General features: G+C 37.1%; 2 protein-coding genes across 5 annotated transcripts in view; one reads left to right on the top strand and one right to left on the bottom strand.

Annotated features, from left to right (window-relative positions):
- The first annotated feature begins 383 nt into the window (after window positions 1-383).
- The window catches only part of LOC106132326 (STE20-related kinase adapter protein alpha), a 204,459-nt gene continuing 180,042 nt past the window's right edge, over window positions 384-24,800 (top strand). For 2 of the 3 annotated variants that reach the window (XR_009657143.1, XR_009657142.1), the window contains exons 1-8: window positions 384-745; window positions 1,066-1,298; window positions 2,162-2,339; window positions 2,954-3,073; window positions 4,694-4,769; window positions 5,893-6,013; window positions 7,132-7,253; window positions 7,912-8,040. Coding sequence is in view for 1 of the 3 variants with exons in the window: in XM_013331693.2 (XP_013187147.1) it covers window positions 581-745; window positions 1,066-1,298; window positions 2,162-2,339; window positions 2,954-3,073; window positions 4,694-4,769; window positions 5,893-6,013; window positions 7,132-7,253; window positions 7,912-7,988 (1,092 nt within the window). In the remaining 2 variants the exon portion in view is untranslated. Of the gene's footprint in view, window positions 746-1,065; window positions 1,299-2,161; window positions 2,340-2,953; window positions 3,074-4,693; window positions 4,770-5,892; window positions 6,014-7,131; window positions 7,254-7,911; window positions 8,647-24,800 lie in introns of those variants that run through there. The other variant, XM_013331693.2, reaches the window with a different exon arrangement.
- Window positions 9,594-24,336, bottom strand: LOC106132253 (triokinase/FMN cyclase). 2 transcript variants are annotated; one of them, XM_060947664.1, is made up of 15 exons: window positions 24,131-24,336; window positions 19,758-19,907; window positions 19,172-19,235; window positions 18,500-18,610; window positions 18,047-18,135; window positions 17,444-17,533; window positions 16,956-17,073; window positions 15,894-16,021; window positions 15,166-15,283; window positions 14,530-14,759; window positions 13,478-13,640; window positions 12,288-12,435; window positions 11,116-11,215; window positions 10,294-10,421; window positions 9,594-9,718 (listed from the first exon to the last, which is right to left on the bottom strand). In XM_060947664.1, the coding sequence occupies exons 2-15, from the start codon at window positions 19,893-19,895 to the stop codon at window positions 9,604-9,606; spliced, it is 1,740 nt and encodes a 579-aa protein (XP_060803647.1). In that variant the 5' UTR covers window positions 19,896-19,907; window positions 24,131-24,336; the 3' UTR covers window positions 9,594-9,603. The 2 variants fall into 2 exon arrangements, with proteins under 2 accessions (XP_060803647.1, XP_013187066.1); XM_013331612.2 differs by lacking the exon at window positions 24,131-24,336 and adding an exon at window positions 21,718-21,878.

Below are 24,800 nucleotides of genomic sequence, written 5' to 3'. Positions count from 1 at the left end.
GTAACAAACTGCACTGCAGCATTTTCATCAACAACGTCAACTTCACAATATTAAATTATACTTAGAATAGAATGTGGACGGGAGAATACATTGTTCACGGGAGATTTATATATTTATGAGATTTAATATTGAAAAAAGAAAAATATATATATATATATATTATGGATTGCCAATTTTAAAAAGATTTATGTACAGAGTGTACTGAAATTTTGATTTAAGTTCAAATTAAACTACAATTAATTACGAGGTTCCTGTGCCAAGCTCGAGCCAGATAGAATATTACTTGTGCTTGTATTGTACAAATAATAAAAGATCGGTATGTCACTGTCATATTGACAATGTGTCATTTGACAAAAATAAATTCAGTCAATTTCAGTTGTCAGATCACAAAAGCAAAACATTGGTGTTGATTGAAACCGTTCTGTTTATTTTATTGTTATTTACTTTAATTAGCATCAGTGGAGACGTAGTGAATACTATTTTTAGACTATCAATATCTTGCCATCATGCATTTTTAACCGTCTGCTATTGCAACGCATATTGACTTGCGTCCTTGCCTAGCGCTGGTCGCATCTATACGATGTTTAACCCTGATCTTAATGATTACCAACTTACTTCGATTATAACTGAGTGTTGTGGGGGAGTAGCTGTTGTATACTCCGCTCTCTATAAGCCTAATAATCAGAATGTGGCCATCAAGAGGTATTTTGTTGATAAAACTAAAGAGAACGCCAGTTTAATACAGGTAAGTTTTTTGTTTACTTAGCAGCTGATCTGCACAAAACCTGCTTACCAATTTGGATGCTGGAGAAGCTTATTATAGGAGGATATTGCTTTGTTTTACTTAAGTCCAAAGCTGAAAGAGAATTTGCCGTTTTTTTTTTGTTACTGCAATAATTCTCTCCTTATTATTCTCATCCTTATTATTTAAATTCTTTAATTAATTAATTTATAGTCTTACAAAATGTTCTCTTGACAACTGCCAGTTTAGTAATCGTCATAGACAATTTGAAACTAGCAAAGAAACATATAATTATTCATTCTATTTTATTTTTAATTTTCCAGCAAGACATTGCCACACGTAAAGAGCTACAGCACCCAAATATCTTGCCGTACCTTACCTCATTTGTGCATGGACGGGAGCTATACGTTGTGTCTCCCTTGATGACATTCGGCTCATGTCGTGATATACTAGACCGGTACTTCCATGAAGGTCTACCGGAGTTAGCCTGTGCCATCATATTGAGAGATGTTCTTCTTGCGTTGCAGTATTTGCATAAGCAGCTTTATATTCATAGGTGCGTATGACATATTTTACGTAAGTATCACTTTCTCTTTTCTTTTTTTATTTAAAATTTACTTTTATTGCAACATATATTGTATTCAAATTTCTTATATTTTTGTGTATTCTTACTTGCGTCCTCCGTCACTATGCTTTGGGGACTAGGATCCTCTGATGTAGTGTAAAGTATTGTAAACATTTCTCCTTTTTTTTTATAGCGTTTATTTGTAAGATTTTAACTTACAAGAAAACATCACATAAAGTTCCAGGTCAACTGTTTAGTAAGAAATTTTCTTACTGACATTGTGGTAACTAAGTGAAAGGATTTATCTTTTAGGAGATGGGCTAGCAACCTGTGAAATCTCAATTCTATCATCGAGCCAAAAAGCTAAACGTGGCCTTTTCAGTGTCAGTCTTTTCAAGACTGTTGGCTCTGTCTAGCCCGCAAGAGATATAGACGTGACTATATGTATGTGTGTAAGTGAAATGATTTAGTCTTGTTAGTCTCCGCCTACCCCTCTGTGAGAGTGGCGTTATTTTTAAGTGTTAATTTATTTTGTCCATATGGCAAGTTAGTATAGTACATTCATACATATAATAATAATCACGTCTATATACCTTGCGGGGTAGACAGAGCCAACAGTCTTGAAAAGACTGATAGGCCACGTTCAGCTGTTTAACTTGCTAGCCCATCGCCTAAAAGAAGAATTCCAAGTTTATAAGCCTATCCCTTAGTCGCCTTTTACGACATCCATGGGAACGAGATGGAGTGGTCCTATTCTTTTTTTTATTGGTGCCGGGAACCACACGGCACTTACATTTATTGTACTTAATTAAATTAAGTTAGTACTTACATTAATTCCATAATTAAAATTTCAGGAGCGTCCGTGCAAGCCACGTCCTAATCGGTGCTAACGGTGTTGTCAGACTGTCAGGGCTCCGCAGCGCCGCCAGCATGATGGTGCGCGGGCGCCGACAGAAACAACTGCACAACCTCCCGCCTCCGGACCATGACAATATAAATCTGATGTGGCTGAGTCCAGAATTGCTTGAACAGGTAAGTTAGGATTATATGACGGCCTCTGTGGCGCAGCGGTAATACGCTTGTCTGTGACACCGGAGGTCCCGGGTTCGAATCCCGGTCAGGGCATGATGAGAAACGAACTTTCTCTGATAAGTGTGGGTCATGGATGTTTATTTATCTAAGTATTTATTATAAAATATAGTATCGTTGAGTTAGTACCTCGTAACACGAGTCTCGAACTTACGTCGAGGCTAACTCGATCTGTGTAATTTGTCCCGTATATATTTTATGGTTAATTGAACTTACCTAAGTGAACTTCAACCTAAATTATACGAGTTGCTGCATCCTATGAGATTTAAGTTCCCATCCCACCCGAGATTATTTTAAGTTCACCCTCTTTAATTTGCAGAATAATAAAATATGTACGTACAGTCTCCCTAAAATAATGATTACAGAGCCGACGGCGCCACCTAGCGGAGATCGGCCGAAACACGTGGTCAATACAAGGACTTTTATTTATTTTTTATTTTAAAAAGCTAAATATCGTATGATGATGCAATACTTACCACAGAAAATGGACTACTAAAAAGTTTATTAAATCTCATAGGATGCAGCAACGAAGTATAATTATATATGATTGTTTACAGAACATCAAAGGTTACGACGACCGCTCGGACATATACTCTTTAGGCGTGTTGTGTTGCGAACTGGCGAACGGAGCTGTACCTTTTGCCGAAGTGCCAACGACTCTCATGTTCACAGAGAAGGTAAAATGTCTGCAATACAATTTTAATACATACATACATAAATGTAGGAAGTATGGTTACAAAGTTAGTTATTCCCACAGAAGATACATACATACATATAAGATACATACATCTCCAAGCATCAAAATTCACACGCATCAGCTAATAAGCTGCTAGTGTGTTTAAAGTATATAGTAATAATACATAAAAATCACGCCTCTTTCCCGAGGGGTAGGCATAGGCTACATCTTTCCACCTGCCACGATCTTTGCATAGTTCCTTCGCTTCATCCACATTCATAACTCTCTTCATGCAAGCTCGACGATTTCGGGTGCTTTTGACCTGACCCTTTACCAGGACGTCCTTAATCCCACAGACGTCCCACAGAGGATAGAAGGAAAAAAAAAGAGTGAAATATTCAGTTTGAAATTACTATACTGTTGAACATAAAATTAAAAATATTTTATTATCAAAATTATCTCTGACATTTTTCTGACTAAACAAAATCCATGGCAACCATTGCTATGGCGTACAAGAAGGTTGCCTACAATAAATGAACATATATTCACGTCTATATCCAATGCGGGGTTGACAGGCCAACAGTCTTAAAAAGACTGATTGATTGGCCACGTTCAGCTGTTTGGCTTAATGGTAGAATTGAAATGCAAATAGTGACAGGTTGCTAGCCCATCGCCTAAAAGATGAATCTCAAGTTTACTAGCCTATCCCTTAGTCGCCTTTTACGACATCCATGGGAACGAGTTGAAGTGGTTCTATTTTTTTTTTATTGGTGCCACATGGCACAATTACAATTTTAATTTTAAAATAAAAACTTAATTGATTATGTTTATGTATTATTCTACGAGTATGTTATTTTTTTTTTATATTACGTTCAAATAATGCCTATTCACTCTTGCTTTGAAAATCCCCAAGTTGTATGTATCGAAGAAGAGGGATGCGGAGAGGGAATTTCAAATCAATAAATCAGTGATTATCAATTTGTACGTTTGTTTGTAATATTTTTATTGCATAGAAATTTACACAGTAACTAGTAAAATAGTACATAGTTATAAAAGAAACAAATCACTTGCAATGGCGGACTTATCCAATGAAAGGGTGTAGGGATTTATTTATTTATATTTCATTGACGGCCTCTGTAGCGCAGCGGCGGCGGTGCGCTTGCCTGTGACACCAGAGGTCGCGGGTTCGAATCCCGGCCAGGGCATGATGAGAAACCAACTCTTTCTGATTAACCCGAGTCTTGCTTGGATGTTTATCTATAAATATAAGTATATTTTATAAAATGAAGTATCGTTGAGTTGGTATTACGTTACACAAGTCTCGAACTTACATCGTGGCTAACTCAATCTGATTTGTACCATATAATATATTATTGTTAACCTTCTCTCTCCCCATTAAGACATAATTATACATAAATATTAAATTTCTTTCTTTTTTATAAACATTAAGCTTGATTTTTTTTACATTTACCTAATCCAAAATAGGTATTCATTCTAAAATAAGTCATCACATATTTTACTCCTATATATATATATATATATTGACTTGATATATATTTATATTTTTTTGATTTAGACTTGACTTTAGACTTGATTGATTGATGATGTTGATTGATCACAGGTTCGCGGAAGCCGTCCGCAACTACTGGACTGCTCGACGTTTCCCGAACCATGTTTGGAGGACGGGGAGATGAAGAGTGAGTCATATCCTATTATATTATTAGGTATATATAGACACGTATGTGCCGTGTGGTTCCCGGCACCAATACAAAAAACAATAGGACCACTCCATCTCTTTTCCATGGATGTCGTAAAAGGCGACTAAGGGATAGGCTTACCAACTTGGGATTCTTTTTTAGGCGATGGGCTAGCAACCTGTCACTATTTGAATCTCAATTCTATCATTAAGCCAAATAGCTGAACGTGGCCATTCAGTCTTTTCAAGACTGTTGGCTCTGTCAACCCCGCAAGGGATATAAACGTGACCATATGTATGTATGTATGTAGATATGTACGTACGTATATGTTTATATATGTGTATATATATAATAAAATACATGGTTGCGTGACATGCTTGACTTGTGTATTACATAATATATGTTGAAGAGATTCAAATAGTGACGGGTTGCTAGCCCATCGCCTAAAATAAGAATCCCAAGTTTATAAGCCTATCCCTTAGTCGCCTTTTACGACATCCATGCGAAAGAGATGGAGTGGTCCTATTCTTTTATGTATTGGTGCCGGGAACCACACGGCACGGCAAGCTGTATGGTCTTATGATGGTATTGAGATTCAAATAACTCATCATCATTATTATACAGGGTGACATTTAAAACAACTGCATCCTTTTAAACATAGAATACACCCATGCTTCTGAGCCGTTTGAGCCTATTTTTATTTAAACTAAACGTCATCATTTTCACATTTAAAAAACCCTCAAAAACTACGTCATACGCTTTAGACCAATACTACAAAAAGAAATTAAAACTAAACATGTCAATAAATGTCTGAAAAATAAATTATTTTTCTAGTATCAAGATCAAGTAAAGTACAGAGTTGTCGAGATCACTTAGCTGAATGAATTGTGTCGTTGACCTCTGAATCTTACGCGTCGCTTTTCCGCCGGCCGGGTGTGATATTACGTATTTAGGATCGTGGATTTTGATACTTTTATTTTTTTTCGTACTTTCTGAAATATGAAGCGATATTTTTCTTTTAACGTTTTTAAATATCCTTTAGATGAGTACACTTAACAGTTGAATTTATGCAGTTGAATTAAAAGTCACCCTGTATAAGAATCGTAAACATGAACCCCCCCAGGCATGTGCATGTACACGGCGGACAGCGGCGTGGGCGACAGCGGTGCGCGCGCGCCGCACGTCTACCGCGCCCGCAGGCTGTCCGACGGCTTCCACCAGCTCAGCGAGCTGGCGCTGCTGAGGTACTGCAAGCATACACACTTACACACACACACAAGGACATACATATATACATACATATGTACATACTTGACTGGAAGAAATCCCATTGGGGATAAGTCCGCCATTGTACATATTCTTCTAAATCCAATAACTGTTTTGTAATTTGTTATATTTATTTTTATGTGCAATAAAGAGTTTACAAACAAACAAACAGACAAACATACACACAAACATACATACGTACGTACACACATACATAGGTACATAAAATCACGGTTTTTTCCCGGAGGGGTAAGCAAAGACTACAAGTTTCTTTAGCTTCATCCATATTCATAACTCTCTTCATGCAAGCTCTGTGGTTTCGGGTACTCTTGACCTGACCCTTTACCAGGACGTTTTTAATTTGATCAAGATACCTTCCCTTCACTTCATCACTTCTTCATACTTAAATATGTAGGTACTTCGTCGTTAAATAATAGCAACACTACACCTTACCCAAACATTTATTTTAATTTTGACAGCTCATTTAGTGTTGTACTATTAAGATATCGATGCAATTTGTCACGACAATCGATTCAACATTTAATCGATTTAATAATTTGTCATATATTTTTTTATTTCAATTATTTATATCATACCACATTTCACCACGACTGACGGAATAGGCACATTCATCGAGTGTAGCTTTTCTAATAATCCAATATCCCCTTCAAAGGTCGCGGAGGTAAAGTTGGATGAGAATAAATAAATATATATACCTACGGGACTTAGGACATTCAAATAGTGACAGGTTGCAAGTCCATCGCGTAAAAGAGGAATCCCAAGTATATAAGCCTAGCCCTTAGTCGCCGTTTACGACATCAATTCGACGTCCTATTCTTTTTTAAATTGGTGCCGGGAACCACACGGCACAAAACAAACATATATTCGCATTTATAATATTTTGGTTGTGAATGGCATATTACCTATGATCACACTAATAATAACTTTTAATGAAATTTTCATGGTTAGAATACATAGGCTAACTTTTAACTCTTACTGATAACATAGGCTAACTTTTTTCTATAAATTCTCACGAGAGGCAGTCCCGCACAAAAGCTAGTATAACATACAAAAATTCAAATGATATTATTTCCAGGGATCCCGAGAAGCGACCGACCGCCACCCAACTGCTGAACCACGCGTTCTTCAGACAAATCCGCAAGTCGGACTTCCTTCCATCCCTCATTGCCAGAGTCAAACCTATCAAGCCTGACCCAAGTGAGTACATATATACTTGACGGCCTCTGTGGCGCAGCGGTAGTACGCTTGTCTGTGACACCGGAGGTCCCGGGATCGAATCCCGGCCAGGGCATGATGAGAAAAGAACTTTTTCTAATTGGCCTGGGTATTAGATGTTTATCTATATAAGTATTTATTATAAAATACAGTATCGTTGAGTTATTATATACTACCCTTAATTGCTCGAGTTATTATATACTACCCTCAATTTACAGATATAAATCTTTCGCGCAACCTTAGACACTGGCAAAGACGCCGACAATGCGGTGCGCTGGTTCAATATTTTATACGAGTATATTCAATAAAAGAGGAAAAAATTTGATGCGTCTCGTTGATTATTATATGCGGACAAGTACTCACCTGTTCGTAATGCAATGATCTTGATTTCAGCTTTATTATGCTATACTATAGGTATTTGTAAATTGACGTCCGATGAAAATGCTGCAGTGTAGTTTGTTCCGCCGCTTCTTCTACACATGCGCTTTTGAAGCGGTAGTAGTTATACATAAATTTAAGTTATTTGACGTCAATAAGTGATACCTTGTATCCAATTTTGTAAATAAATCTATTCTATTCTATACTATTATATATATAACCCTCTATAATATTAAATAGAGATTATTGTTATTATTTTCAGACGACATGTCAGCATTGCTCCTGCAGCAGAAAATGGCGGACATGGAAATCGAGAAGACGACTGAATGGGACTTCTAATAGACAATAACAATCCCGGATGTTGATTGACTAATTATTAAATAAATAAATATATACGGGACAAATTACATAGATTGAGTTAGCCTCGAAGTAAGTTCGAAACTTGTGTTACTAACTCAAAGATACTATATTTTATAATAAACACTTGTATATATAAACATCCAAGACCCAGGCCAATCAGAAAAAGTTCTTTTCTCATCATACCCTGGCCGGGATTCGAATCTAGGACCTGCCGTGTCACAGACAAGCGTACTACCGCTGCGCCACAGAGGCCGTCTATTATTAATTATGGGTCGTGGCAAATGGAATTAGTCTCTGTCTATCCCTCCTAAAGTGCCGGTACTCACTACACGGCACTGAAATCGCTATTTCGACCAATTTTTTGGTATTTATTTTTTCAAGACGTATGCAGAGCTCGTAAACTATGTAGTCTCTGTCTACCTCTCCGGTAAAGAGGCATGATTTTATGTATGTATGTATGTGTGTATGTTATTTTGTGTTCTTTATTATAGAAACACCTTGATTCAGTCGCACAACATTCGGGATAATGCATAATAAATAGTATAAATTAGTTTAATATATAAATTAAATATTTTATCATTATACATTTTAGACCAGATGTTGTTACTGTGATGGAATAAACAATTAATTTGTTGTATTTTGTTTTTTATTACAACCCCTTGTGAATAATTATTCAAACTGTTTTCCGTTAAAACATGTTGACTAAGCAGATATACAAGGAGAATGTGGAGGGAAAGGTCGGAGTGGGGAGGCCTAGACGAACGTATCTTGATCAAATTAAGGACGTCCTGGTAAAGGGTCAGGTCAAGAGTACCCGAAACCGCCGAGCTTGTATGAAGAGAGTTATGAATGTGGATGAAGCGAAGGAAGTATGCAGAGATTGTGGCAAGTGAAAAGATGTAAGTCTTTGCCTACCCCTCAGGGAATAATACGTGATTTTATGTATGTTTGTATGTATGTTCTTTTAAAGTTTTAATATTTATTCATTTTATTTATTGTTACATCACAAAAATTACACAAACAAATTTATATTTATTTAAAACGACCCACATACGTTTCGCACGGAGAGCATTTATTATAAATTGTAGATATACCTAAACCTTGGTCAAAAAACCCCCTCTCCAACAAAATGCGTCTTTTACTTTTCGAGATTAGCGCAGAAATACAAACAGAGAAAATAAAGGCACTTTATTATATGTAGTGATGATTTGTGTGATTATTCAATTACACGCACACATCAGAATCGTATACGCATCATCATCTGACGTTTACGCATTTCAGAAAAAGGTCACAGCTCTGTGGTAAAATTTCTCAGGCGGCCAATTAACGAACTCTGAGAAGGCTTATTCTGTGTCGTGTCTTTTTGTATCAGAGTTAAAAAGGAAACATTTGAAAAAGTAATTACCCGCTAGAAAGAAGAAACTCATGCTTTTCCTAATATTTCTTCGATCTTCCTAATCGAATTCTTCTACATATGCGCTTTGGAAGAGGTAGTAAAAGTAGTTATAATTAGATTTAAGTTATGTTACGTCAATAAGTGATACCTTCTTGAAAATAAATCTATTCTAATGAAATAAATACAAGTAAAATTGAATTATATTTTATTGACAAGAAAGTCGATAATCGCTTGCATCCAAATAGCGACCGCCCGCGCACCCGCATCGTCTTCTGTCATGTACCCGCTTGCCACGTACGATGCTCGTCCCGCCCTTAAAATAGTAACACAAGTATAAGCATACTATCCACCGATTCCGATTCAATAATTCGATAGCTACATTATTCTTAAATGCTAGGCTATAATTTGGGTGGACGAAACCGCGGGAAAAGGTGTAGTTTTCAATAATTTATTTATTTAAGACATACCTATAGCAAACGTAGGTACAACAAAAAACTACTACTCTAGTTATATAGTAACTTACGATTGGTCAAAAAGTTATATTTTACTTAATTTAAATGCTTAAAAAAAACAATGTAAATTGCTTTACTTGCTTTCTATTTTCATGTGTTGTAAGTAGTTTGAAAATCCATAAATTTATTAGATAGGTATATTTAATTCAATCCCTTAAGTACTGAAATGGAATCCCGAAAAAGAGGCTTATCCATGTTATGCTTTCTATGGTAATTCATGATGCAAGTACATAAAATCAATCTACCTATTGCGATCTCTGCTAATAATATATTAGTTTGAATATTTTTTAACTGTATCATTTGTTCCATAGAATCCACAGCATTTATCAAATCCTCTACAGAAAAAAGGGACAAATTAACTCAAATAAGTGTATACCTCGCCACCATACTGGCAGTAGCTTTCGCCCCGGCTTCTGCCGCTTCGCCAGTCCTACGAAGGAGCGTCTTCAGATCCGAATTCAGATTTTGTTTGAACGCCACGCACGCTGTGTGAAGTGTATCTAACTGTGAAAAACATACATACATATACATATGGTCACGTCCATATCCCTTGCGGGGTAGACAGAGCCAACAGTCCTGAAAAGACTGAATGGCCACGTTCAGCTATTTGGCTTAATGGTAGAATTGAGATTCAAATAGTGACAGGTTGCCGGCCCATCGCCTAAAAATAAGAATCCCAAGTTTGTAAGCCTATCCCTTAGTCGCCTTTTACGACATCCATGGGAAAGAGATGGAGTGGTCCTATTCTTTTTTGGTATTGGTGCCGGGAACCACACGGCACTGTGAAAAACATTGTATTATTATTATTATTCACTAGCTTTCACCACCGTTCTATGTCCCCTATGCCCTTCTCCGTACTCCATACTATATGTATACAAAGTTTCACGGAGATCGGTACAGCGGTTTCGACGTGAGACATAAACTAACAAACACATTTTTACAAAGTAAATGTACAAGGAAAGAGTGGAGGGAGAGATCGGAGTAGGAAGGTCTAGACGAACGTAGGTATCTTGATCAAATTAAGGACGTCCTGGTCGCCTTTTACGACATCCATGGGAACGAGATGGAGTTGTCCTATTCTTTTTTTTATTGGTGCCGGGAACCACACGGAAATGTTACAATGGTATAGAAATGAGATTATATGTATGTATGTTATATATATAGATATGTATAGTTATATGTATGTATGTAAACTAACCATAGTTCTGTCACCAGGCTCCGCCCCACCATACTTAGTGATAGCTCGCATACAGCTCTCCCAAGCCGCGAGCCAAACCGAAATGTCTGTTGATTTTGCACTGCGGATACCAAAAACATACACATACATACATATCGTCACGTCTATATCCCTTGCGGGGTAGACAGAACCAACAATCTTGAAAAGACTGAATGGCCACGTTCAGCTATTTGGCTTAATGATATAATTGAGATTCAAATAGTGACAGGTTACTAGCCCATCGCCTTAAAAAGGATCCCAAGTTTGTAAGCCTATCCCTAAGTCGCCTTTTACGACATCCATGAGAAAGAGATGGAGTGGTCCTATTCTTTTTTGTATTGGTGCCGGGAACCACACGGCACACCAAAAACATTGATTATTTATTTACTTTTTTTTTAAGCAAAAACAGTCACAGTACTAATCAGAGGCTAGGTTTTGTTCTACAAACTGTTGATACTGTTAAATGTGATTCCATCTATATGTCTACACAGTTGTAACTAGAATTAAGTTTTTGGGTACTGTAATACCATTGTTAAGGAAGAGCGTGGCTTTCTGATACAGGTGTTGCTCACTTAATAGAAGGTCACAAATACTTGTTTATACTGTACCACTTTGTTAAACTAATAAAATATTTTCAAATAAAAAAAATAAAAATATATTTTCAAAAAAAAAAGTTGTGCAATAAATATTTTGAGTTTGAGCTTTCCAGCCATTGGGTTGCGAATGTCAGACTTCTCGAAGTTAGTTTTTCCCACTCTTAACGCGGGCTCAGCACTGTATGCTACTCTTCCGTATCAATAGATGTTCATACATACATATAGTCATGTCTATATCCCTTGCGGAGTAGACAGAGTCAACAGTCTTAAAAGACTGATAGGCCACGTTCAGCTGTTTGGATTAATGATAGAATTGAGATTCAAATAGTGTCAGGTTGCTAGCCTGTTGCCTAAAAGAAGAATCTCAAGTTTATAAGCATATCCTTTAGTCGCCTTCTACGCATGCATGGCTGTGTGAATAAATAGCTGAACGTGGCCATTAGATCTTTTCAAAACTGTTGGCTCTGTCTAGCCCGCAAAGGATATAGACGTGACCATATGTATGTATGTAAGTGGTGAAGACATTATTATATGTATGTATGTATGTGTATAACTTACGAAGCAAACGATTGCGAAGCAGCCGCCAGTCCTAAACTGTAGATACCGCCCGAAGTGCCGCCCATGTGCTTCTCAGCTATTTCTGATAGCACCCACAGCACATTTGAGGGGTACTCCACAGATCCCTCTTTCAAATAGTCTAGGACAGCTGAAATAAAAGAGGGGGTATTAAAATCTTTATATTGGTAAGTCAATACAAAAAAGAATAGGACCACTCCATCTCTTTCCCGTGGATGTCGTAAAAGGCGACTAAGGGATAGGCTTACAAACTTGGGATTCTTTTTTGGGCGACAGGCTAGCAACCTGTCACTATTTTAATCTCAATTCTATCATTAAGCCAAATAGCTGAACGTGGCCTTTCAGTCTTTTCAAGACTGTTGGCTCTCTCTACCCCGTAAGGGATATAGACGTGATGATATGTATGTATGGTAAGTCACTCTTTCTCATCACAAATGTACCTACACATTCCCGATTGTAAACTTAGCCGTGTGGTTCCCGGCAATGCCACGTGGTTCTCGGTACCAATAAAGAATGATGATCTTCTTGATCATCTTCTTTCTACGTTTTGCTCCTTGCGCTGCCCCAGAGTTCTGATGCCAACATAGCTTAGTTTACATACATATGTTCACGTCTATATCCCTTGCGGGGTAGACAGAGCAAACAGTCTTGAAAAGACTGATAGGCCACATTCAGCTGTTCGGCTTAATGATATAATCGAGATGCAAATTGTGACAGGTTGCAGGTTGTAGGTTTGCCTAAAAGAAGAATCCCAAGTTTCTAAGCCCATCCCTTAGTCGCCTTTTTCGACGGGAACGTGATGGAGTAGTCCTATTCTTTTTTTTATTGGTGTCGGGAACCACACGGTACAACGTTCACACACGTAAATAGTCTACCTATATACATACATACATACATATGGTCACGTCTATATCCCTTGCGGGGTAGACAGAGCCAACAGTCTTGAAAAGACTGAATGGCCACGTTCAGCTATTTGGCTTTAAGATAGAATTGAGATTCAAATAGCGACAGGTTGCTACCCCATCGCCTGAAATATGAATCCCAATTTTTTAAGCATATGCGTGCCGAGAACCACACGGCACAACGTTCACACACGTAAATCTACGTCTACCTATATATTTATATTTATATATATATATATATATAGACCTTTTCTAAGAATGTCTATCTACCTTGACTAAACTGTTTGATTGTAGTCCCGCAGTCACCATCACCGCAGCCGGAGTCCAACTTGTTGAGTAGCGTCTCACTCTTCACCAGAGCTTCACCAGCCACCTGAAGGCACCCTCGGAAGAGGTGCTGTTGTGATGCTGATAACGACGGGCCGGCTGATGCCTGAAAACGTTTTAATTTAAAACAGATAGAAAGATACATCTTCCAGTCAACCTTTGAGTAACAGACAAAGTGGGCAACTGATAATTCCATCAGAGAATCGTTGTTCCAATTTTCGTTTGAGCTTTCTTAAACACACAACAACACGACGGCCTCTGTGGCTTGTCTGTGACACTGGAGGTCCCGGGTTCGAATCCCGGCCAGGGCATGATGAGAAAAGAACTTTTTCTGATCGACCTGGGTCGTGGATGTTTATCTATATAAGTATTTATTATAAAATATAGTATCATGTATGTATGGTAGATGTAAGAATAGTAAATAAATAAATAAAAAATAAATAAATAAAATCATTGAGTTAGTATCTCGTAACAAAAGTCTCGAACTAACTTCGAGGCTAACTCAATCAGTGTAATTTGTCCCGTATATATTTATATTTATTTATGTACGTACCTCGCAATGTATGTTATTACGTCATTGGTTGACAACTGACTGTTCTATCAGAAATTCGGAAATATGTTAGAAATATGACCACAAAGGCTATGTGGTTCCCGGTGCCAATAGAAAAAAGAGTAGGATGTCGTTATGGATGTCGTTAAAGGCGACACAAAGTTTATAAGCATGTCCTTGCTTATTAACTTTGTGTTCTTCTTTTAGGCGATTGGCTAGCAACCTGTCACCGTTTAAATTTCAATTCAATTTAATTATCCAAACAGCTGAATGTGGTCTTGTCAGGACTACTGGCTCTGTCTACCCCGCAAAGGATATAGGCGTGACTATATATATGTACGTCCACAAAATTTTACTGCTCATGGGTTTACAGAGCCTCATGTTTTTTTTAACCATGTCCACATTTTCCTTCAGCTAGATATGTTAGATACCAAATATTTCCTACTTTCCTTGTAGAGCTGTCTTCATCATCATCCTCCAGGTCTTCCACCTCCTCCCCCACAGACAGCCTCGTCCCGGTCCAGCCTGGGGCGTCAGTGTCGGCGTCCAGCAGCTCCAGATACAGATCTCCAGACTCCTTGCTGAGTTTGAGCAGGCAGATGTGGAGCCCGTGCATTTCTAGAGAAGTCTTCATGTGGCCGGCGATAATGCGTTCAGGTTTTATGCTTTTGCGTTCTGTAAGGATGGAGAATGGAGTTACTACATACCTTATCCACAAAGCAGACTTTTAATGGTGAAGGGATCACATTTTATAGTTTAAAATAATAAAAATAAATAATAACACGTTTTTTGCCCGTTCGTTCCTATACACTTAAATAGTACCTAATTTATTTCTTTCATTTTATCTTATATCCTTTCCCGTCTACTCTTACTCTGACTGCACTTCACCTTCGATTGAATAAGCCTTAAATCTATCGCTTCAATGGTAATAGTATGATGTAGAATGAAGAAGAGCATCGGTGTTCGAATCGGTAATGTTTCCGGTTAAATGCGTGTGCGCAGAAAGGCACAGGATCAAATCCCACCTCGGCCATGTGGCCACCAATGACTCTTCAAAGTTATGGAGGGATAGTGTACTCACTCAAATAGTCTTTGATCTCAGCGCATATGATATTGACTTCTAAAACAGAAGTGCCTCCTAAATTGTTGAGCATCACGGCTACTCTGTCCCCTGCTGCCAGTTTCAGATGTGTTATTATCTGTAGAAAAGTTTAACGTGTTATAGGGCCATTAGGTATTTAGTCTTCATCAATGTTAACTCGGGTTTTATTAAGGTCTTGTGAGTCTCTCTCGTAGAAAATTTTACATCAGTCTTCCTCCTGACCTTTAGTCCCGGCTGCATCCTCATCACTCTGGAGAGGAGCCCGGGGTATGCTTTTGACTATGGACCCTGGATTGGGTGATTTAGGTTTTTACACGAAGCGAGTGCCTCTGCAACCTTTTCAGGGGAACCTAACCCGTATTGGATCATATGATTCACATCCAATTGCCTGAATGTGCAGGTTTCCTCACGATGTTTTCCCTCACCGTAAGAGTATTAGTATTCTAAGATCCGATCTTATATTTTGTTGTTATTTAAACTAATGTATCCAGGCTCAGGGTGTACCAAGCGTATTACTTTTATGAAGACATTCATTCATTCATATGGTCACGTCTATATCCCTTGCGGGGTAGACAGAGCCAAAAGTCTTGAAGAGACTGATAGGCCACGTTCAGCTGTTTGGCTCTCTCAATTCTATCATATGAAGGCATAATGCTAAAAATACAATCTTCCAGCGAACTCTAAGCTCAAATTGAAAAATGTTTTACCTTCTCGAGTAATACAGCAGTAACCTCCCTGGCTGTTCCTGTCTTGACCTTGGCGATGCCAGCCTCGCCGTGCACCCCGGCTCCCAACTCCATTTCATCTTGCTTGATCTCGAAGAGAGGGGGTTGGCCTTGAAAAAATGAATTTGAAGGATTCAAAATTCAAAATTTTTATTAATTACTATAGGATACTTCATATCGCTTAATAATTGTCAAAACGTATGGTTTAACAACATTGGCTGACGTCAAATAAATTACTTAAAACTAAGTTTACTGCCGCTTCCAAGGCAGTGCAGAAGAAGCGGTAACAAACTGCATTGCAGCATTTTCTTCTTCTTATTAGTGTGGTTATTTTTTTGTGTTCCTTCAAATGGTTCCCGCCCACACTGGGTGTCTTCCAATGAGGTCTAGCACCTTAGAATAGGATAGGGCCACCCAGTTCATTCCTTTGATGTCGTATGTAGCGATTAAAGATAAAGCACTCTAGCCTTCACCAAATAAGAAAAAAAAATAGAAAAGCATTAAGAGGTTTAATGAATATCCGTTTTTCTTAATGGTCCAATAACTGGCTGAACAACAAACAAGGTGAGTAACATACTCGTACATAATATGGCATGAAATTGCCTATCTTCTCGGCGCGAACACAGCACGCACATGTGATAAAGATCTCAGGTTAATCACAATGATACCCCATCTATACTAATATTATAAAGCTGAAGAGTTTTTTTGTTTGAACGCGCTAATCTCAGGAACTACTGGTTCGAATTGAAAAATTATTTTTGCGTTGAATAGACCATTTATCGAGGAAGGCTTTAGGCTATTATAACATCACATTACAACTATAAGGAGCAAAGAAATAATGGAAAATGTGAAAAACACGGGGAAAATTATTCATCCTAGAGGGCTTCAATGATGCCCAAAATAACTATTCCACGCGGACGAAGTCGCGAACACTGCTTGTAAACAATAAAATAAATTTTAATTTTTCAAATCTCCTTTCAATTTCAGCTAACAGCTTTTGCTCCCAAGTTTTTACACCTAAAATGATTTTTTTTCACAACTTACCTGGAAGTGAACATGGTTTCAAACAAACGCCCAAAGTAGCCATGTGTTTGCAGACGTCCTGCGCCGACTTGTGGATGAAGTCCAAATCGTAGCCCTTTGCAGACATCGCCCCACAAAGCTGAAAAAAATGTCTTCATATGAAAATTGATGGTAACGACAATATGATACTGATAAATACACAAATTAGTTTTCAGAGAAAAACTCAAAAAAATGCGCTCGACTTTATATCACTACATAGTATAAAACAAAGTCGCTATTTTAGTCTGTTTGTCTGTATGCTTAAATCTTTAAAATTACAGAACGGATTTTGATGCGGTTTTTTGTAACAGGTAGAGTGATTCAAGAGGAAGGTTTTTAAGTATAATAACATTTATAATTTTGCACCCATGCGAAGCCGGGGCGGGTCGCTAGTCATCAATAAAACACATCCTGTCTCTTTCCCCTTACAGGGTGAACAAAGTAATATGTTAATAGTCACATATGTTTACCTTGAACAAGAAGACTTCTCCGCACAGACCTCTGCCACCAGTTTTGTTCTGACTTGATGCGACGTCCTCTGACACTATGACTTCTCTGACCTGAAACATAAATATAATAGTAAAATTAAATGATGAAATAAATTCTATACAATATCAAAAAAAGTACAATTACGAGTAAGTAGCTATTTGGCTGCGCTAGGACTGAGAACGTAAGGTGCCACGGACATAAAACCATAGCATTACATACTTTATGATCATGCCACTTTCGGCTTCATCCTCTTTCATCAATCTTTCCTTTCATTCATCCTCTCGAGCGTTTCAGCCGCCACGCCATCGTTTTTTGATAACTTTTTTGCAACTGATTGAGTGTAAAGAAAAAGAAATCTTCCATCGCAACTAATTTCCAAATGATAATAAAAATTCCTTTTTCACAACTGGTTGCGAAACTGCTGAATTGCCACGGCAGCCGAAAAGCTCTCATGTAATTAACATAAAACATTCCTCTTTCCCGCCGTTACTCATTCTATCACTCATTTAACACGCTCTCATTTACACTGTGTTTATTCTGCTTTCTACTCATGCATGATACTCATTTAAGAAAAAATAGCTTACCTTTATCCCAGCGATTTTGGCCTTCTCTATAGCTTTTCCAAAGTTCAGTCTGTCTCCAGTGTAGTTCCCCAAAATGACAATAGAACCACCTGAAACCGTTAATAAAACAATGAAGTACATCCATACATAAGGTCACGTTTATATCCCTTGCGAGGTAGACAGAGTCGGCAGTCTTGAAGGGCTGACAGAAAACATAGAAGTACACCACAAATATTATTCTTTTAACGAAACTAGTTTCGGAGAAACAAAAAATATTCTTATTTCGAAACCAGTTTCGAAATTTGGTTTCAAAAATGGCCGAAAGGCAAATACGAGGTCCTATGCTATTTGCTGTGTTTCCCTTGCAGTAACTCTTGTAAATTTGAGTAGCTTTGTCTTACATACACGTCGTCCCCTGCAGGGTGGACAGAGCCAACAGAGTTTTGAAAAGACTGAAAAGCCACGTTCACGTACCTGAATTATACTTGTGTAGATGTGTGATAGCATACAGCACATGTCCAGTGGGTGGAGATGCGAAGATACCACCAGCTATTGCTCCATCCAGCATCCCACTACCGACAAAACCTGGAAAGGAATAGTTTATAATGTAATTCATAACACGTAATGTTTATATCTTATACACGAATAGCGTGTGGAACCACGGCATCAATTGAATAGAATTGTACTAGTGCCGTGTGGTTCCCGGCACCAGTACAAAAAGAATAGGACCACTCCATCTCTTTCCCATGGATGTCGTAAAAGGCGACTTAGTAATAGGCTTATAAACTTGAGATTCTTTTTTAGGCGATGGGCTAGCAACCTGTCACTATTGGAATCTTAATTCTATCATTAGGTAAGCCAAATAGCTGAGCGTGGCCTATCAGTCTTTTCAAGACTGTTGGCTCTGTCTACCCCACAAGGGATATAGACGTGACCATATGTATGTATAGAATAGAATAGATTTATTTTCAAAATCGGATACAAGGTATCACTTATTGACGTCACATCACTCAAATCTAATTATAACTACTACCGCTTCCAAAGCAAATGTGTAGAAGAAGCGGCGGAACAAACTACACTGCAACATTTCGTTTCCTTCCCAGTGCAGTCAGACTTTTAATAAAAAATACCTAATGAACAACTTACCTGCAGCAAAAGGTTCATGGCCAGACCCTCCTCCGCTTATCACAGCCACCCTTTCAGAATCCTTCTGAAAAATTATAAGTTAACTCACTAATTAGGATGTTTTCAAGTATGTGAATAAAATGCATCGTTAAATGTAACTTGTTACAAAACATTATATTGTTAAGAAAATTCATTAGACTCTTTTTAACATACATATGTTCACGTCTATACCCCTTGCGAGGTAGACATAGCCAACAGTCTTAAAAAGACTGAATGACCACGTTCAGCTATTTGGCTTAATGATAGAATTGAGAATCAAATAGTGACTAGGTTATTCCTAATAGGTTGCTAGCCCATCGCCTAAAAAAGAATCCCAAGTTTGTGTCACGTGTGATTCCCGGCACCAATACATAAAGAATAGGACCACTCCATCTCTTTCCCATGGATGTCGTAAAAGGCGACTAAGGGATAGGCTTTCAAACTTGCGATCACATAATTCGAATAATAATAAATTCGGAGGAAAATCTTCGTTTCCCCCACGGACCGTTAATATTTTTGTGCATTTCCTCAAAATATTTTCAGTAACTACCTAGATTCAATAACTTACATCACTTCTGATAGTAATAACCCTGTGTTTAGGATGCAGCCTCAGCTTAGGGTACGTGGCCACCAGCCCTCGAAGGTTATCGTCCACACAGCTCTCGACCGAGTTGATCAGCTTCTTCGTGACGGGTTGCGCTGACATTGTGAAGTATATCTGTAAAATAAACATGGCTATTAGCTCCCTAATGATTACCTAGGCATATGATTGCGCCATTGATTCTGCCGATTCGTCGAACTGTTCTGGGTCAGAATTCACCTACATATATTGTGTATGATTGGTCGATTGTATAAAAGAGTCAGTGTATCGTGTGATGTACACCATGATTCCCTCGCGAGTTTTTGTAAAGGAGTCATGAATGGTCAGTGATATTTTTTTATTTTTGTTTTTTTTTTTATAACCGTACATACATACAGAGTAATCACGCCTCTTTCCCGGAGGGGTAGGCAGAGACTACCTCTTTCCACTTGCCACGATCTCTGCATATTTCCTTCGCTTCATCCACATTCATAACTCTCTTCTTGCAAGCTCGGCGGTTTCGGGTACTTTTGACCTGACCCTTTTCCAGGATGTCCTTAATTTGGTCAACCGTGTTAACAGTATTTTCAAAATTTTATATTATTATTGCTAGGTAATTGAAAAGAAAATATATTCAAAATTTTTGAACTTCACTCAATATTATTAATGTTTTCAATAAAGAATTTGAGTATGTGGTGTTTACCTTAAATGGTTTGCACATTTAGCAATTAAATAAACATATTTATTAGATTGTATATCATGTATCAATGTAGCAAACAATATGCAGGTTACTCTATTCGGAGATAAATAAAACAGTATGCTAAGATAGGCAAGTAGAAAGATGTAGTCGCTGCCTACCCTTCCGGTAATAGGCGTGATTTTTTTGAAAAAAAGTTTACACACATACATATGCTCACGTCTACATCCGTTGCGGGGCAGACAGAGCCAACAGTCCTGAAAGGACTGAATGGCCACGTTCAGCTATCTGGCTTAATGATAGAATTGAGATTCAAATAGTGACAGGTTGCTAGCCCATCTCCTAAAAAAGAATCCCAAGTTTGTAAGCCTATCCCTTAGTCGCCTTTTACGACATCCATGGGAAAGAGATGGAGTGGTCCTATTCTTTTTTGTATTGGTGCCGGGAACCACACGGCACGAAAAAAAGTTTAACTGCTGCTTTTCCAGTGTAAGTACATCATACATCCTGCTCGGTAAATTACACGCATTCTTGCCTGATCTTCTTGACTCAATAAAAACTGAACTAAGTAAATAAAATGATTCTATTATACTTTTGTTTTGTTATTTTACACTATCATTATGTTATTTAAAATTATATGGCAGTAATCATACCCTATCTCTGATAAATAGCACGCGGTAGAGTAATAAAATTAATAATTGAAAATATTGTTTTATGCCATATATTTATTTTACATTCTATCATTATACCTATAAGTTTTTAATTGAAATTAAATATTAAAATAAGTAAATACGACCGACGACGTTTAAGATTTTTAGCACGAAATGTATTTTTAACATGTTTTTTGGAAATTAACATTTTATTTTTAAATTGAGCAGTTTTTAATAAATTTATCATTGTTCCATTCTGTGTAAGTTAAGGTACTTATAACAATTATTGCTTTAATAACGATAAAAATAGGTTAAAGATATGGCCCATAAAGTACTTTTAGTTATCTTCACTCTTGTTTGGTGAAATGAAAACTTTTATTTTTTTTTAAACGCAGAAAATATCATTCGGCATAACGTATGAAGATCAAATGAAACGTTTGGAGAAAGTTTTAGTTCTTATATATAATAGGTATATTAAAAAAGATAATTTACAACATATATTGTCTTCGTTGAGTTATTTGGCATGTCGCAAACCTTGGACGTACTTTGGTCAGCTCAATCTGTATAATTTGTTCCGTATAAACTTTTTGTTAGCACATACCTTAATATTACCAATGCGGTAACAAAATACAACCTTTTCTTTATAAAAAAATATCGATAACTGAATTATGTAACAAGTTATCACAACACTTGAGCGTCTGTTATTTAATAAAATTACATTAAACTATGGAATAACAATGCCTTCCACATAACACGATATCTTAAACCATAATCGCAGGTTATATTTATGATGAAAAGTTTGTGTGTCTGTCTGTTTTTTTAAATTTTAATAAAAAAATAAGTTTCTTTTAATGTTTTATTATATATACTAGCTGTGCCCGCGACTTCGTCTGCGTGGAATATTTATTTTGGGCATCATTGAAGCGCTCAAGGATGAATAATTTCCACCGTTGTTTTCACATTTTCCATTATTTCTTTGCTCCTTATAGTTGCAGCGTGATGTTATATAGCCTAAAGCCTTCCTCGATAAATGGTCTATTCAACGCAAAAAGAGTATTTCAATTCGAACCAGTAGTTCCTGTGATTAGCGCGTTCAAACAAACAAACAAACTCTTCAGCTTTATAATATTAGTATATAGATTATATGTACAGGTTTCCCCACGATGTTTTTCCACACCCTTAGAACGTCGGTTAGCAATCAAACTAACGAACGAATTACTATACATTTAATATACATACATACATATACATATGGTCACGTCTATATCCCTTGCGGGGTAGACAGAGCCAACAGTCTTGAAAAGACTGAATGGCCACATTCAGCTATTTGGCTTAATGATAGAGTTGAGATTTAAATAGTAACAGGTTGCTAGGCCATCGCCTAAAAAAGAATCCCAAGTTTGTAAGCCTATCCCTTAGTCGCCTTTTACGACATCCATGGGAAAGAGATGGACTGGTTCTATTCTTTTTTATATTGGTGCCGGGAACCACACGGCACACATTTAATATACTTACATCCTATAACAAGCAAACCCAGGGGCAGAGACTATATGTATACAGTGTTTTATATAAATAACGCGATAAGTTATCAATGTAAGACAAAGTTTACGACCCTAATGACAAGACAACAATCGCTTTTAACAACTAATTCCCCCACCCGACTTCGCTCGGATTAATTTCCGGTAGGTGCCTGTAAAAAAAAGGATAAAGGCCAACTCCATCTCTTTCCCATGGATTTCGTAAAGGCGACCAAGGCTTACAAACTTGGGATTCTTCATTTAGGCAATGTGCTAGCAACCTGTCACTATTTGAATCTCAATTCTATCATTAATCCAAGCAGCTGAACGTGGCCTGTCAGTCTCATGAAGAATTTGTCTACCCTGCAGGGAATATAGATCTTTATATAGGTATATATACATTCGTCTATATATACGTCTATATCCCTGTTTATATATGTGTGTGTGTATGTATATTTGCAGACAGTACAAACGACTCTTTAACTATAGATGTTTACTTATTTAAAAAAATATGGTGGTATATTATGGTAACAATCACGTGACGTATTTTTCCATTGAGTTGATAACACCATAGATAAACAACATGGCGAATTGTGTATTTAAATCATTAATTCCACGTCACTTAACCTTTTGGTGTAGACAGAACCAATAGTTATATAAAAGGAAAAAATATATGACCATCGCCTAAAAGTAGAATGCCTTGTTAAAGTTTTTTTTTCTATAATCTCTGATATTTATAATATACTATTTATTTTCTTCGCTTCCCGACAAACTTCGAAGCAATTACATACAAACTACTGTTCCAAAAACAAAATTCTCAAAAGTACGGCTAACTCCAATTTTTTTTATTATTTATTTTATTATCATACACAAAAATAAGGGAACTTTTTCTGAATTTACATTTTATGCATGGCATTAAAACGACGGAGGTTTGTTACATGCCAATGCGTGATTTTGCGTCGCCTCGTAAAGATTTAAAATAAAAAACTTAAAAAGGAGAAAATAAGACAATCTAATCATTTGATTGTTATTACTGTTATTTTTCCTTCTTCTAAATAGTAACATGTACCTTTAACAACTGTTAGTACCCTGAATAAAAAAGAATATTTCTGGGATTCATTTTAATTTTAAATTCTACATACATACATACATATGATCACGTCTATATCCCTAGCGGGGTAGACAGAGCCACCAGTCTTGAAAAGACTGATAGCCACGCTCAGCTTCTTGGCTAAGTGATAGAATTGAGATTCAAATAATGACAGGTGGCCAGCCCATCGCCTAAAAGAAGAATCCCAAGTTTATAAGCCTATCCCTTAGTCACCTTTTACGACATCCGTGGGAAAGATATAGAGTGGTTCTATTCTTTTATCTAATGGTGTTTTAGGTACAGATTAACAGGCAATGAATAAATATACCAGTGACATTTACCTTTAATGAAAATATAATCTACAAACTAAAAACAAGATTGAAGTTTGATATCAGGATTCGACTCACCTATCTGACACACAAAAAGAACTTCTTTTATCATCAAACCCCTTAACTGTAAAACTTCTTGAAATAACTTTAAAGTGACAATAACTGCTACTAATCTTTTGATAAAGTGACATTCGTTAAGAAAATGCATATGAATGAACATCGGGATGTATCTACCGAAGCCAATACAAGATAACTATGCTATTTTTAGAAGTCACGTTCTGACTTTATGATCGAAAGACTAAATAACTTTGCAAATTGGTAGATTAACACTTAACCTTGTAGTATAGGTACTTGTTGCATAAATGTTTGCAGGTAACTGTGTTTATGAACATATCTATATAAGTATAAATCGAGCAGTTAATGATATTATACTAATACTATAAAACTGAAGAGTATGTTGGTTTGCTTGTATGCGCTTATCTCAGGAACTACTGGTTCGAATTGAAAAAATATTTTTGCGTTGAATAGACCATTTATCGAGGAAGGCTATATAACATCACGCTGCAACTATAAGGAGCAAAGAAATAATGGAAAATGTGAAAAAATCGGGGAAAAATCCTTGTTTCTTCATCATCCCTGAGGGCTTCAATGATGCCCAAAATAACTACTCCACGCGGACGAAGTCGCGGGCACAGCTAGTATAAGTGTAAATCGAGCAGTATGTATAATGTATAACAATAAAAAATGT

Source organism: Amyelois transitella, chromosome 14, assembly GCF_032362555.1.
Source record: "Amyelois transitella isolate CPQ chromosome 14, ilAmyTran1.1, whole genome shotgun sequence".
Lineage (NCBI taxonomy): Eukaryota > Metazoa > Arthropoda > Insecta > Lepidoptera > Pyralidae > Amyelois > Amyelois transitella.
The sequence above is the reverse complement of the archived record's forward strand: the minus strand, read 5'-3'. Positions and strand labels throughout refer to the sequence as shown.